Here is a 15,025-nt window from a genome sequence, read left to right as displayed (position 1 = left end):
AGTGATATTCGATATGCGTTTTTATAGCTTTCAGGTGTATGTGTGTGTTTTAACAAAAATCAAATCTGAAACTAATCAAAATAAACTAATCTGAAATAATATTTATATTCACATTTTATCTTTTATATATTTCTTTTGACTTGGAAATTTGTAGATATTTGTTTTGTATGAACTTATTAAAAAAAAATAAAATAAAATAAAACGACTTATATAATTATACTGACACACACACACACATACACACACACATACACAAACATAAATGTGCAAAAGGTATTTAAAATCGGGAACTAGCCTTCCACCTAAATAGTTGGGTTAACGAGCTTGCCCATTACGGTATCGTATCAAAGTCTCTTTCGATGTTGTTTTTGACACCATCATCGACAGCCACTTCTATTAAGTCGTTTTGCATAGTTGATCGTTGCCCTCGTCCTACGTGCGATTAAACGCATTTACATATTATACGTTGCATACTTTAAAGGTAATCGGTACCGGCTGATTATAGAGTGTATATAAAGTATATACATATATAAGTCTATATACACACACATAACCTGTACTAAAATAAAATACACGTCTCTATTACTTTCCGGCCACCAATTCACACTATTGCCTTGTATAGTAATAGATACGCGTTACGTTTTTTAATTACTTAACATGTTATACATAAGCCATTCACTTTTTCATGTAATTTATATCGATTGTAAAGTAACTCAACATATTTTTTGCTTATGTTAAGGGTTTTTATTTAAATAATTAATAGTTTGAATGTGTTTAACCCAAAACGTTGACTTGAATACGATTATTTTTCTTTTAAAACATCACTACTGTTGTAATTATTCTTAGTTACACTTAAGCATAAATTGAGTTTCCCGGTGAGTATATCTAATACAGTGTTAGTATTTATAACATTCTTATAAAATATTATGTATGAATATTTTTTTTATATAATGCATTATTAGTCATCAAAATTAAATGAATGATCAATAATTATTTGTTCTTACAAAAACAATCACTTTGTATATATAAATTGATAATTTTATCTAATTATTGTCAACATCAATTTATTTTTACCCCCAATGGTCTAAATGTGTATTTATTTATTATTTTTTCCCTCCAGCGGTCTAAGCAATTATTATTAGTTAAAATTATATGTTTTCGAATCAATTAAGTTTGCCTTATGATTTACGGAAAGGAGTTTTTATACATGTAGAAACGCAGTATAACATGTATATGTGTGAAAGTTTAAAATAAATTTAAAACATTGGTACACATGAAATTCAGAAAATAAGAAATATGGTTAAAAGAAAAAAAAGAATATGGTTTAAGTCCACCATAATAAGAAAAAATATTGAAAAACAGAGACTGACGAAAACTAATTCTAAAATTTCTATATTTTTTAATCGTCTTATTTTTCTTTAAATTATAATTATTAAAATGAACGTTTACGTCGTCGCAGTGGCGTAGCGTGGGTATCGGCTGCACGGGGCGGAAGACAATTTTGCCGCTCTCTTAATTAGGTATTTCGATTTAATGTATACTATACATTATATACATTAATTCTAGAGAACTTTTCGACAAGAACAGACATCATTATTTTGAATTATAAAGGCTAAATTTTAAATAAAAAAGTTTATTTGCTTTACAATCACGTTTATTAATATAAAAATTCCTACTACAACCATTGATATAACAGGTACAAAGGCAAAGGCGCAATTAAGGAAGCTCCCCCCATAAATATTCCATGTTATACATGGCATACTGCATACAGCATACTTAACTCACAATAGTGTCACATACAAAAAGACACATTATAGTAAATTTAACTAAAATACCTACATTAACATGGTATATAAGAGTAGGGGTGAACTACAGATTATTTTAAGTTTTGATAGGAGGGCTGTATCCCCCTCAGATATTTTACCTTAGTTGCGCCTATGCAGTGGCGTAGTAAAGGGGAGGGGGGTTAAGGGGCTATAGCCCCCCATGGGCCGTGTTTATATGTATAGTGTATCTTGACTATTTAATAGAATCAATGGATGCTCATTTTAATCAAAGGCTTATTGATGTTATGCCACTCGAAGGACTTATATTCCGACCAATTTAAATATGTATGACGATGAAAATATTATAAAAGCTGCTAAAATATATGCCCAAGATCTCCATGATGATACCTCATCTATAATCAGAGCTGACCTGTTTATATGAAGGCAATAATGAAGTCAAAATACTATTCCAAAACCGAATTATGCTCTTAATTCACTCTCTCATTGCACCAATCTTCAACCTAACATTAAAATACTTTTAAAATTATTCGCCACGTTACCAGTTACCTCTTCCACTTCGGAAAGAACGTTTTCTGCACTTAATCGCTTAAAAAATTGTTTAAGAAGCACCATGTCGGAAAACAGACTGAATGGGTTAGCTGAATGGCTAATATAAATAAAAAAGAGCAATTCGATGAAAGTGAAATAATAACGGAATTTTCCAGAAATTCGCCTATGCGGAGGCAGCTGTCAGAGTGGAGCAAGTGACTGAACACTGAAACCAAAATTATTATTATTATTATAAATTATATATTAATAAATATTTTTAAAACTATACTAAAATGCTTGAATTACATTTAAAAACTTGATGGTAGATGGTGGGGGGGATAAAGGGGGAATTCTCATATCTTCTCTTACCTTACTTATCCAAAAAAGTGATTAGCCCCTCCCATTTAAAAATCCTGGCTACGCCATTGCGCCTATGTACAAAGATTATTTAATCATGCGATCGTCGAGGTGAACCCTAATTTTAAGTAGGTTAGATAGTTATACTCAGTGGCGTAAATTGGATCCAATTTCTGGTGGTGCAAAGGCATATTCTCAACTTATAATTTCCAACACACCAATTTTCCAATTTCCTAAGTAAAATTCTTCCCAATAAACTATATCTTTTTCCATACATTTCTTTAAATAACAAATTAATTTTGAATTATTTTAGCATTAAAACCTTTATTATCAGGGTTCGGATTTTATAGCATTTACTCTTATAATATGATATAAATAAAGATAGCAGAGTGAGCTATTAATTTGTGTTATTAACCAGGGACTTCAAATTAAAAATTTTATTCTGCTATTTTTTACATATTTGAAGTATTTTAGATTTTCAGTACTATTTTTGAAGTTTTAGTGATATTTTTTGCTAATATAAATGATTTTATGCTTTATTTTATAATTTTCATAAATCTCGTTTATATTAAATGAAAAATAGTATTCATTTGTGTGAATCCAAAAATTCCCACATTTTTTTTCATATTAATAATTGATAAATAATATGGTATTTACTATTTAACATGTTACTAGAATCCAGGGCTTCAAACCATAATGATTTTTTGTGGTTAATGGTTTTAGTTGATTTACTATTTTATTCGGTTTAAAAAATTGATTAATATTGATCTTATATTTTAGTTTTTTAAAACCGGTTAATTTTGTTTTTTTAAAAAAATATATTTTTTTATAACAATTTTATACCTCAGATAATTCGTTGTCATAATTATGAAATAATGAATTAAAAAATTAAAATTAAAATGAATTAAAAAATTCAACTATCGTAAGATATTCTTAAAAAAAGTTCATAATTTATATATTTATGATATATTAATATACAATAAATAATATGATACTCGTTTTTAAGTTTTTATTACAATATTGAATATACAAACACACACAATGAATAACATAACTGCAATATTTATTATCGAGTAAGACAAAAAATAAAAACCATAGTTATTCAAAATGTTGAACAAATTTACAAATATTTGATACAATTTAAGAAAACACTATCCTCTATTAAAAGCGTTATTGTAACAATAAACAATGTGGTTTCTGGTTGTCTTTAATCGTGTTCACGTATTATCTACAGTAAAGTGGGGTTACAACCAGTAGTCCCGCTTACGACTGTTCAATTTTTATCTTGTGAATTATTTTATATTTATCTAATAATTTTTACCTATCTTTTGTCAAACAAATCAGGCTGACCAACTTAACAAAATGTGTAAAAACTAAAATTAAATATTAATTATTTTTCGTAATTAAAAATGTATTTTTGTTCGAGAACGAAAAATATTTTTCTGGTTAACTATTTCGTTTTCGTTCTATAAAATTAGTAATTGTGGTTCCATTTTTGTTTTCGTTTATACACATTTTTCAATAAAACCGGTTAATAAAAAAAACGGTTTTAACCGATTTGAAGCCCTGCTAGAATCTATTTTTAAGTAGCCTGGCGATATCAAATATATTTATACATTTATGCCCTCTTATCTGTTTTATTTATTTTTATTGTATTATTGTTCTACATTCAAACTTTCACAAAGTTATCCAAAATTTTCATAACCACTACACATACTTATTTGCACAAAAATCACAGTTACCAAATAATGTGAACTAAACAACTGAAGATCTATGAATAACACTTTCTTTGAATTGTCAAAGCATCACGTACTTTCTTAACGGGACGTAATAGACAATATTGAATTTAATATATATGTAATAGAAGTCATTCTCGCTGATTACAAGTCATAAACAATCCAAGTACAAAATATCATTTAAAGAAAAGGAATTCCCTAATTCGTCACAGAATAAGTGATGAAAAATTTAGTGCTCTTTTCATTCGGTCCGAATTTATAGTTGCGTTAAAAATATGAAATGGTTCAAATATTTACAAAATATATTTTATTATTTACTGTGAAATTTTGCCGCCCCCTAAAAAGTGTCGCTCGGGGCGGCCCGCCTCCTCCCCCCCCAATCACTATGCCACTGCGTTGTCGAGTACCTTAAATTTTGGATATTAATCAGCGTCAGTGATTATTTATAAATAATTTGAATATGTTGATGACAAAGTCACCAAGATATCATTTTTGTTTATCATATCACACGTACGTGTTAAATAATATATAAATATATACGTACATCTTATCGTAGTAATATTTTCCATTAACTACCAATATAATAATAACGTACCAATAATTTATTGCTCGCTCATTGTCGAATATACCCTCGTACATTCAAAAATAAAATAAAAAACAACAAATTTTTCACGTAAATACGTTATGTAGACTGACGTAACGTGAAAGTGTAATAATAAAATATTGTTCCGATCCGTTTAATTTCAGAAACATTCTACGTCCAAAGTTTATTGTCGTACATCCAGGGCAATAAATATATAGGCGCCATACATAATTTTATAACGCACTGCCGCAAAGAAAACATGATTAGTAATCATACGAGGTTATATATATTATATATTTCCCCTCCTGTCTAATGTATACGAGAGGAGATAGTTGACAGATTCTACGACCCGACTCGCCGCGTTAGTTAGAACATGATTTGTTGTGCGACCGAAAATTTCCCGCAGGGAAAAAACAATTTACCGATTAAGCTCAAAACTTGCACAAGCGATGGCGACCACTCGCTAACCCGTTGATCGCGGTCGTTATATAAATAATATAAGAGAAAATCTAAAATAATCCTGTTAGGTCTTGGAAATATAATAAGTGTGTGTGTGGATTGGTCAAGTGTTCGTACGCTTTATGTGTGTAATGAGTTTCTTCGATTTTACATTATTACGTTAGATTATTTGGCTTTCGTAAACGGGGTTGGAAAAGTTTTCACGAGGTCACAGGGGTAGAACTGGAAACAAGGAAAATTTCGGTTGCAACTGCTACTGTATCTTCTTCCGGACGTCTTGCCACTGAGCTTATTATTATTCCATCATCACCACCTCCACCGACCGACCATTCACGTAATCGTAATCAAACATACGCCAAACACTGCAATATCCTGTTTAGATAACACGCGTAAAACTATAGCCGCCCAGAAATATTTATCATTGTCACGAGTCCAGTAAAGTTTCCACCGCCGCGTTTTGTATAATATATGCATAATGAAAATAAGAAAATCTGTTGATTCAGACAAGACGTTTTTACGTGTTAGGGAAGTTTGAGATATGTATGATGTTACGCAGTGAGTGTTTTTTTTTTTTCTAGCAAGCGATCAACTCGACCAAAGCATTTAATCGTGTTTATTCATTTTGTTTTTTAATATATTTTAATAGTGTACGCGACTTGTAGTTATTTATTTTACTTTTATTTACAGAAGTCGTCACCGCCGGAGGAGAATGTACCGAGAACGCCACTACTTCTGCGATTTGTAACAATTCACCAGTGACCAAAAGACGCGTTTTCAGTGGGTACGTACGATTTTTCACCGTTTATATTTTGCATATACGTATTGTACATAATTTTCTTATCCGTTATTTATCTTTTATATTATTCCTCAATAAAACGCGTTGACCATCGCACATGGTATCGATGACTAAGTACATTAGTTGACGTGGTGTATATAGTCTCGCGTACAAATTATTTGAACTGATGAAATTCATTTTCTACTTGGTCCGCTCTTCTGATTATAAGTTATTACAATTTATCCGTCTGTATGATAAAATATTAACTAAAAACAATTATTTTCAATTATATAGTTCAATTCAAGTATTTTTAAATACTTGTTATACATATTTAATTTGTTTAACGTTTTCTATCGATTTATACGTGTATATTTTCTATGATTTTTTTTTCCTAGAACATTTTGTGATGATTGTGTTTTAATTTGTTGATTTTCACTAAAATTACTAGTTAATATTAAAATTTAATAAATGTTATTTTTATTCAACATATTGGAATGCCCTACAATATTTCAAAATATTGAATGTTTATATCTTATTATAAACTTTTATTTTATTTATATTTTTTAGGTAAACAGTGGAATCAATAGTTAATTTTTAGTAGGGAATACCTAATAAGTTTATAGATGTTTCATATAAATTTTTTTTTATTCATTACTTTTCATTAACTTATTTATCGAATCAGACAGTTAATATATTGCATTCTAACTCATCTAGTTGAAGTTTACATATAGCTGATTATTAATTTATTGTATTATTATAAATTTGTAATTTAGTTTTATAAATTCGTTATTACATTAGTAAACATTTATATATACAGTCCATCTTTGGATTATTTTTGTTAACACGATATAATCGATGTTCAATGTTTTTCATTAAAAAAAAGTAAGTGAAGGACGATTTTCTCATTGTTTTATTGCTTACGTATAATTTAAATCACTTTTATGTTCATTATTCGTTCAATATGGTATAGATCGTACTTATATAAATAATAATAATAGTATTATGCATTTTAAAATCAACACACATTTCATCCCCCTAAAAATGTAAAAATGTCATGTGACTTTCTCTTTCTACATGAACATTTAGCGTTGTTGATTAATATAATAATATGTTGCGTACTTGCGTGTGTTATACCTACATTTGTATGATGTACATACGCGCACGTAGTAATGCGATATTTTGATTACGTGATGATTTGTCGCTGCGGCGCTACGCTATTTGTCTGTTCGGTTTCCTTATTGGGCGAGTGGAGATTTTCTAACCTCCGGGCGATTGCCACAACATACGTTTACCGTGTGTGACCAAATGTGGTGATATAATGTAGTATCTTGCCGTGATCTCTGTTTTGGTCGAATACCGCATTTTTATCGTTGTTGTCTATATCCATATGATAATATTCATTACATGCGCCATTTTATTTGTAGAAGAATGTGGATTCCGCCGCCGTTAAGAAAATTCAGCACCGGTAACAAAGTCGACAAGAACCACGTGCAGTCTACCAAAAAGTCGGATAAAAAATACAAGGTAAAGTAATTATGACACTTTATTTACTATACTTTCCATTAACGTATTGAAGTGTATATTTATCTGGGCGTGTGTCTATTTTTTTTTTCAATAGTCGCCTGTCAGTGAAGTCACCAAACCGATACCGAATGAAGACGAACAGAATGGCGAAGAACCGGATGATGAACTCGAATTGCCACCACCCATGAAACCTATATCCGAGTCAATTCTGGTGAACGCCTCGGATGCGACGAGCGTTGCCTCGCAAAGAGTGAGTATACAGTTTAACGGATATATATAAAGTAGTATATAGTAATAAGTGTTAATGATATTAATGTAAAAAAAGCGTATTTTATGCAATTGGAAAATATTACAATTAATTTGTGAATCATTGTATATTATTTAACTAAATCAAAATTACATATGTTTATTATTGTTGTATTGTCCAGACGTCGGGACTGTCGGCGGAAGTAACCGCCTCGTCTTCGGCCGATTTGGCTGAGATTGAACAGATCGTCAAAGAAAGAATGGTGAATTTTGAGAGTGAAAAAAGTGTTGTAGATTCTAGATATATAGTCGAAAAACAGATGTATTTCGTACTTACGTAGTTTTTAACGTGTGCATAACAGCTAAAACTGAGCGTTACAGATATTAAAAACTTATTTTTTTATTAATTAATCTTACTAATTAATTATGAACTCTGGTAAAATAATTGAGAAAATATATTTTTATTTTTCACTATTTCAACTAAATGAAGATCATTAATCATCTGTTTTCCTTATTTTAATTTAACATTAATGTATTAATATGTTATTTCTTTAAGACTTTGTTTTTTAGAATGTTTATTATGATGCATTATATTCAGATGTTTCATATAATTATTCGTATTTTATTATAACGAATTAAAAAATGATTTAAATGAAATTCATTAATGTCCAACGTTGGATGTATTATTACCCAATAACTTATTAAAAAATATATGTGTACATCGCTCAGCTTTTTAATATTCGCAGTAGTATAGGATGTGCATGTTTTTTCTTTTTTACCATATTTGATGTTGAATTTTTAATCTGTTTAATTGTTTATAGGAACAGCACACCACCACAGCTTCTATTTCATCCACCGACAAAACGAGCGATGAATCGAGACTGAAGAATGATGAAAACGAATGCAAAAAAGCGCTTCATAAACGGGAGTACGTGATGCGTGAGCTAGTCGAGACCGAAAGGGATTACGTTCGGGACTTATCTTTAGTAGTTGAAGGGTACATGACGGTGATGAAAGATCCTGAGGCTGCAGGCTGTGACATCCCTGTCCCCGAGGACTTAAAATCCGGAAAGGACAAAATTATCTTTGGCAATATCGAACTTATTTACGTATGGCATAGAGAGTAAGTGTTATATTGCAGTACAAATATGCTTAACATCATATTAATGTACCTATTTTATGATATGTTAAAAACGATTAAAAAAGTTTTGACGAATTTAAATTTTAATCGATTATAATTTTTTTTTTCGTAGTGTGTTCTTGTCAGCTGTTGAACGATGCCTCACCCAGCCACACGAGCTCGGCAAGTTATTCAAAAAATACGAGCGAAAACTTTTGATGTACGTCGTTTATTGTCAGAACAAGCCCATTTCCGAATATCTTGTGTCTGAATACGATTACTATTTTGAGGTAAAATTTTTCCAAAGGAATAAATATTATCGTAAAAAACAAATTTTCTAGTAAAACATTGAATATCATTTTTTCTAAATGAACAATTTAATTAAAAATAATTTGAATGTTATTTTTGTAGATAATTAAAAAAAGAAAAATGTATTCATTTTTCCCACTGAATACAATTTATAATAGTTCAATTAAATAATATTTAATCATTAAATCTATTATATTCATATCATTTTTGTTGGATCATCAATTGACTTATCTCAAGTGAAATGTTATTTTAATTTTAAATTTTTTTTTCTGTTTTTTTTAGTTTTTGTATATTTTATCTTTGCTTAGTAAAAAACTTTATTGTACAGTATTGTTATTATTATCCTGTACAGTGTATAATTTTAATAATTATTATATTTGATGTACATATTAATAAATGTTTTTGTTCTCATTGTATTTAGGAAATGCGACAGTTCCTAGATCATAAGCTGCAACTATGCGATATATTAATCAAGCCCGTACAAAGGATTATGAAATATAAGCTACTATTACAGGATATATTTAACTACACAGAGCGAGCAAAGTTAGTTGACGAAATGGAAGCGCTGCAACAGGCCATGCATGTTATGCATGTGGTGCCTAAAGCAGCCAATGATATGATGGACGTTGGTCGTTTGCAAGGTTTTGATGTGAGTATTACTATTGTTATACTATTAATTATAAAACTATGAAATCTTATGTCCTATATATAATTGACCATATTTTTATGTCGTTTTAGGGCAAAATAACTGCTCAGGGCAAACTATTATTGCATGGTATGTTAACATGTGCTGAGAGGCCTTGTAGCAATCCTAATCGGATGCCCCACAGAGACCTGCATGTTTTTCTGTTTGAACAAAGTATAATATTCAGTGAAGAAGTAGGCAAGAAAACGCAGTTTACTAGTCCAGTTTATGTTTACAAAGCACACATCCAGGTATGCAATTGTTTTCAGGCGTTTGAGTATTCATACAACTTTATATATAGTACTTTAGCTTTGTACAGTCTTATATGATGGTGATTAATTGCCCTTTTCACATTAAATATGATAGGTGAATAAAATGACTTTGGAAGAGAGGCATGGCTCATCAAGCAGCAACTCTTCTGATGACTCGTCCGATGGATCATTTATTATCAAATCTACTGACCCCAAAAGACCTCCATTATGGTTTGTGTGCCATGCGCACAGTGCTGAATCACGAACTGAATGGCTGCAAAACCTCCGACAAATCCTCCAGACTCAGCGAGACTTTCTAAAAGCTATACAGTCGCCCATAGTATATCAAAAAGAGTTGACTAAGGAGGCTAGTTAGTTATAAGTGCATTATAAAATTACCATTCTTTAAATTGCTGTGGTAATAGTTTAGTATGATTGTGTCATGAAATCGGCACATAACAATTTATTAAGTCTGAACACTCTCTCAAGCAGATTGAATATTATTATTATTATTATTATTATTATTATTATTATTATCAAGATGACATTCCTATTTTACATTATCTTTTAAATTTATCTAAGTAGTTTTAACATAATCGAAGAAATATATCACTTTATTTTTTCGTTTAAGACAACATCGAATAAATATAATTATTATTATATAAGATTGACTTTTAACTTTAGAGTTTTCTAGAAAATATATTTATATATTTTTATTTTTTATTTTGGTGAAAACGTCCATTAAAAAAAAAAAAAAACTGTTGACAATATTTATGTGCATGTGTATCAAACATCTTCAGTTTTTTTTTTTTTTTTTTTTTTATGGGTCTAGTCAAATTTTTATGTAGGCTAATTTCTATTATATAACTTTTATTTTACTGTAATTATTAATTATTATTTATAAATCCTATGCAGTTTCATAAGATTATTAATCGTAACATAATTATGTATTTAATAATTTAGACAGTAATATTGTACAAAACAAAATTATCCATCGTCTAATTATGTTAGTTAGAAATTAACTAGTGAATTTATAATATCCAATAGCGATGGTCCAATATTTATTATTATCAATGATGCCTTATATTGAGAGTCTATTGTAATTGTATCAAAATTGAATATGACTTGTATTGTTTTTGTCAGTAGACGGATATCAAGCCGTTAATATTATGTATATATATATATATATATATATGATAAATATGAACAAGAGAGTGAATGAGTATTTGGTGGCTTCAATGTCATCTAACTCAAATAAAAACTAAGGTTGTGTATGTTTATTTTTGTGAATAACTTTTTTATTATTATTTCATTTATATATATATATATATATGATTATATAAATATATATATTATAATTATTATTTTAATTGCCAAAATTTAATGCACAAACTGTTGATTGTAAGTTCTAATGACATTACGTTTGTACATAACATTGAATAACAATAATAAAAGAAAATTGTTGTTTTTTTAAATCTTTTTTTTTTTTTTTTTTGTTACCAATCATTATTTATTACATTATAAATATTGTAATGTTATTACCCTATGAAATAGTATCACATAAAACAGTGGTGGCCAACCCATGGCCCATATTCAATGTGGCCCTTTACAATTTTTTAAAAATGTATTTATTTGATTTTCCAACATTTTAGATTTACATTTTAGATTAGACATTAGAAATTTCACGATATAACCCATTCACTTAAAAGAGCTTACTGATTGAATTAATGGGTATCTACAACATGTACCTCAATCTGTAATCTTTTCAGTATTCAATAAAATATTTGAAAACAAATTCAATATTTACCTACATGTAAATTGTATATGTACTACGTGTAACAAAATAAAATTATATTATTAGATTAATATTGATATTCGTACTGTTATATTTTGTGGCCCACTCTAAGATAATTGTTTACCAAAGTGGCCTACTGAGGAAAAAAGGTTGGACATCACTGACATAAAATATACAGTTCGTTGATCAACAAGTTTATATCTGAACAAAACTTACAAAATCAAAAATGTTATGTTTGCATAACATTAGCATCACATATGTGCTCTAAAAGCAGACCTATTTGTGGTCTCCATCTATTAGACATGAATTAAATCTTATGTCCAGTTTTCAGTTATTCCTTTTGTATTGCTTTTAGTAGTTCAGATTTTGGAAATTATCTATTCAACAAATATATGTTTTACTGATATCAAGATTCTATTTTATTTCAAAATTTCAGAATTTTTATAACACGTAAGAATTTTGTACATAACTTCTTGAAAATATAAAAAAGAAATTTAGTTTGATGAATTTATTTTGTTTGTGCTTAATTATTGTATTATGCATCTGTCCAAGTAATGTCATGTGTAACGTGTGTGTACAATTAGTTGAGAACGATGAGATGCCAAAATTATATTCTGAAATTTTTTAATTTTAATGATACTAACAAAAGATTTGGATAATCTTGCTTTAAAATTCATGTAGGATGTTATGTATGTTATGATAATTTTAGAATATACGAGAAACACTTTTTGATTTGAAACTATTGTTAAAACAATAATAAGATCAACAAGAAAGAGACTTACTAGAATAGAAAGAACAACTCTGAGGTTTTGAGAAAAGTAAATTAGTTAACACTTTATTGCAATACCTTATGTTTTAAATCAAATAACACAAATTAACACGATCGATTACGAGTTTTGCCAGTTCGCCGTTCGGTGGTTCGGTGACTATCACTTAAGTGACTCTTGTTGGTTTATGCTAGTCGTCCAGTCAATGCTAATCGACCAGTATTACCAACATTACAATTTAATAAAATTAATAAGTTAACACTATTAATGAAATATTTATATAAAACTGGGCAAATGTTATATATACCATACTACATGGTCCGTAGTAAGACAATGGAATGTTTTATTAGTTAATTTAAATTGGATTTTTTACATTTTATAGGCTTTGAGCACTAAAAAATTAATGCCCATTATACTAAAATGTTATGTTTTCAGAGATAAGAATAAATTGTTATTAAAATATTAACATTAATATGTTTTGAACCCGCTGCCACACATATGCCATTTCTATTCTTTTTACACGAAAAAAAAAACTGCAACACAATAGCGTTTTAATAATAGTACGATTACGCCTTTTTTTAAATGAAATGCAAAATGATTGCGCTCTATGAATTATAGGTGTTGTTCTTTGAACAATTTTCAAATAATTTGATTATATTGATTATGTTTCGAATTAAAAACTACGATTCACATTTTTGCCATATTTATTTTTATTTTTCCTATTATAAAATAACTCAGTTATAATTCTAATATTTGCAAATAAAAACTAAGAACTATAACTTTGTGACATGAAATCGATGAATCCCATTACTTTAAAATATTTTTTTATTGATGTTTCGTTTTGTTCCAATTCGGTCCACGTTTACAATATAATAAATTTTGATTTGTCTCTTTTTTTTCTTTTCGAGTTTTGTTCGTATGTTTTGATTAAAAAAAAAAAAGTATTTAATTTTTAAATAAGTTTTACTTTTGATGTATAGAAATACGATAAGAATTTCACGAGTAGAATTATAGGAGTGGAAATACAGCGTATAGGACCGAGTTATTGTGTCGGTGGAACGATTCTGGTCCGTCGGTCGTCGAAGAAGACACATAAAATCGGCGAGGAAACCGTATTTCTGTTAGTATATACACAGTCGGAATAACGAAGTCATCGGAAGTGTCTGAGCTAAGCGCGAACGGGCATCGCCGAATACATTTTTTGGTAAAAAACCGAGGGCGAAAAAATATTTTAAACGGGAGCCCACCTATATCCGACTTCAAATCGTATTCTTTTAATAAGTTGCTATGGCTGCGCTATGGTTCTGCTCTTCGGAAAAAAACTTTTGTAACACCCGTTATGGGCACTGGTTTTAAAAGCGCAACGGAAAATAGAACTAGTTGATGTGATGTTAACAAACGAAGGGACACGTCTCGTTAAAACATAATTTTGATATCGATAAATCGAACAATAAAATATCACGATTATTCGAGTAGGTACACGAGTAGTTCTGTTAAAATCTCGGTTATTACATCGTGGCTTATAGGACATTAAAATCATGTACGTTCCCGTTTGTTCACGTATTGAGAAAACACATTTATTAATAATATATATATATATGTATAAAATATGAAAAACGTTTGTTACACGTATTGTATTGATATTTTTAAACTGTGAATTTGAAAATTGTCGGAAGGACACTAACGACTGCTCCAGCGCAACTGTGTTGCGATTTTACGATTTGAAACGAGCGCGATCGTGTTATGGTTTTTGTTTAGGGGAGGCTGGAGGAAATTTATCGGGCTTCTAAAACCATATCGTCTCACAAACAAGCTTGTGCATCCTTCTCTGTTTTTTTTTTTTTTTACATGTAATAAGGGATAAATCAAGCGTAATCGTGTTACCGCCGAAACACGTGCGCCTCTTATCGTGGTGCTATTTAAATGATAATTGTACAAACATTGTTTGCGATCATTTAAAACTTAATCATCGATAAAAGTAATACGAATCGGAGTCTCAATAGTTTAACAACTACTATCATCACTATGGATGTTAAACAATTAATTCTTTGACAGACGAACAGGTCAGATGTGTACTCGTTGTCAAGAAAACGTAAATTAGTC

General features: G+C 29.4%; 1 protein-coding gene across 3 annotated transcripts in view; it reads left to right on the top strand.

Moving 5' to 3' along the window:
- Positions 1–11,552, top strand: part of LOC112684291 (triple functional domain protein) — a 91,261-nt gene extending 79,709 nt beyond the window's left edge. Inside the window, exons 27-35 of one of the 3 annotated variants that reach the window (XM_025555722.1) lie at positions 6,138–6,231; positions 7,650–7,749; positions 7,844–7,999; positions 8,178–8,258; positions 8,817–9,118; positions 9,249–9,405; positions 9,846–10,073; positions 10,163–10,360; positions 10,476–11,552. In XM_025555722.1, the coding sequence (XP_025411507.1) occupies positions 6,138–6,231; positions 7,650–7,749; positions 7,844–7,999; positions 8,178–8,258; positions 8,817–9,118; positions 9,249–9,405; positions 9,846–10,073; positions 10,163–10,360; positions 10,476–10,736 (1,577 nt within the window). In that variant the 3' untranslated portion in view covers positions 10,737–11,552. The remainder of the gene's footprint in view (positions 1–6,137; positions 6,232–7,649; positions 7,750–7,843; positions 8,000–8,177; positions 8,259–8,816; positions 9,119–9,248; positions 9,406–9,845; positions 10,074–10,162; positions 10,361–10,475) is intronic. The other 2 variants (XM_025555723.1, XM_025555724.1) reach the window with 2 other exon arrangements.
- Positions 11,553–15,025: the final 3,473 nt, after the last annotated feature.

The sequence above is a fragment of the Sipha flava genome, unplaced genomic scaffold, assembly GCF_003268045.1.
Source record: "Sipha flava isolate LNK unplaced genomic scaffold, YSA_version1 248_pilon_pilon, whole genome shotgun sequence".
NCBI lineage: Eukaryota > Metazoa > Arthropoda > Insecta > Hemiptera > Aphididae > Sipha > Sipha flava.
This window is presented reverse-complemented; position numbering and strand designations above follow the sequence as displayed.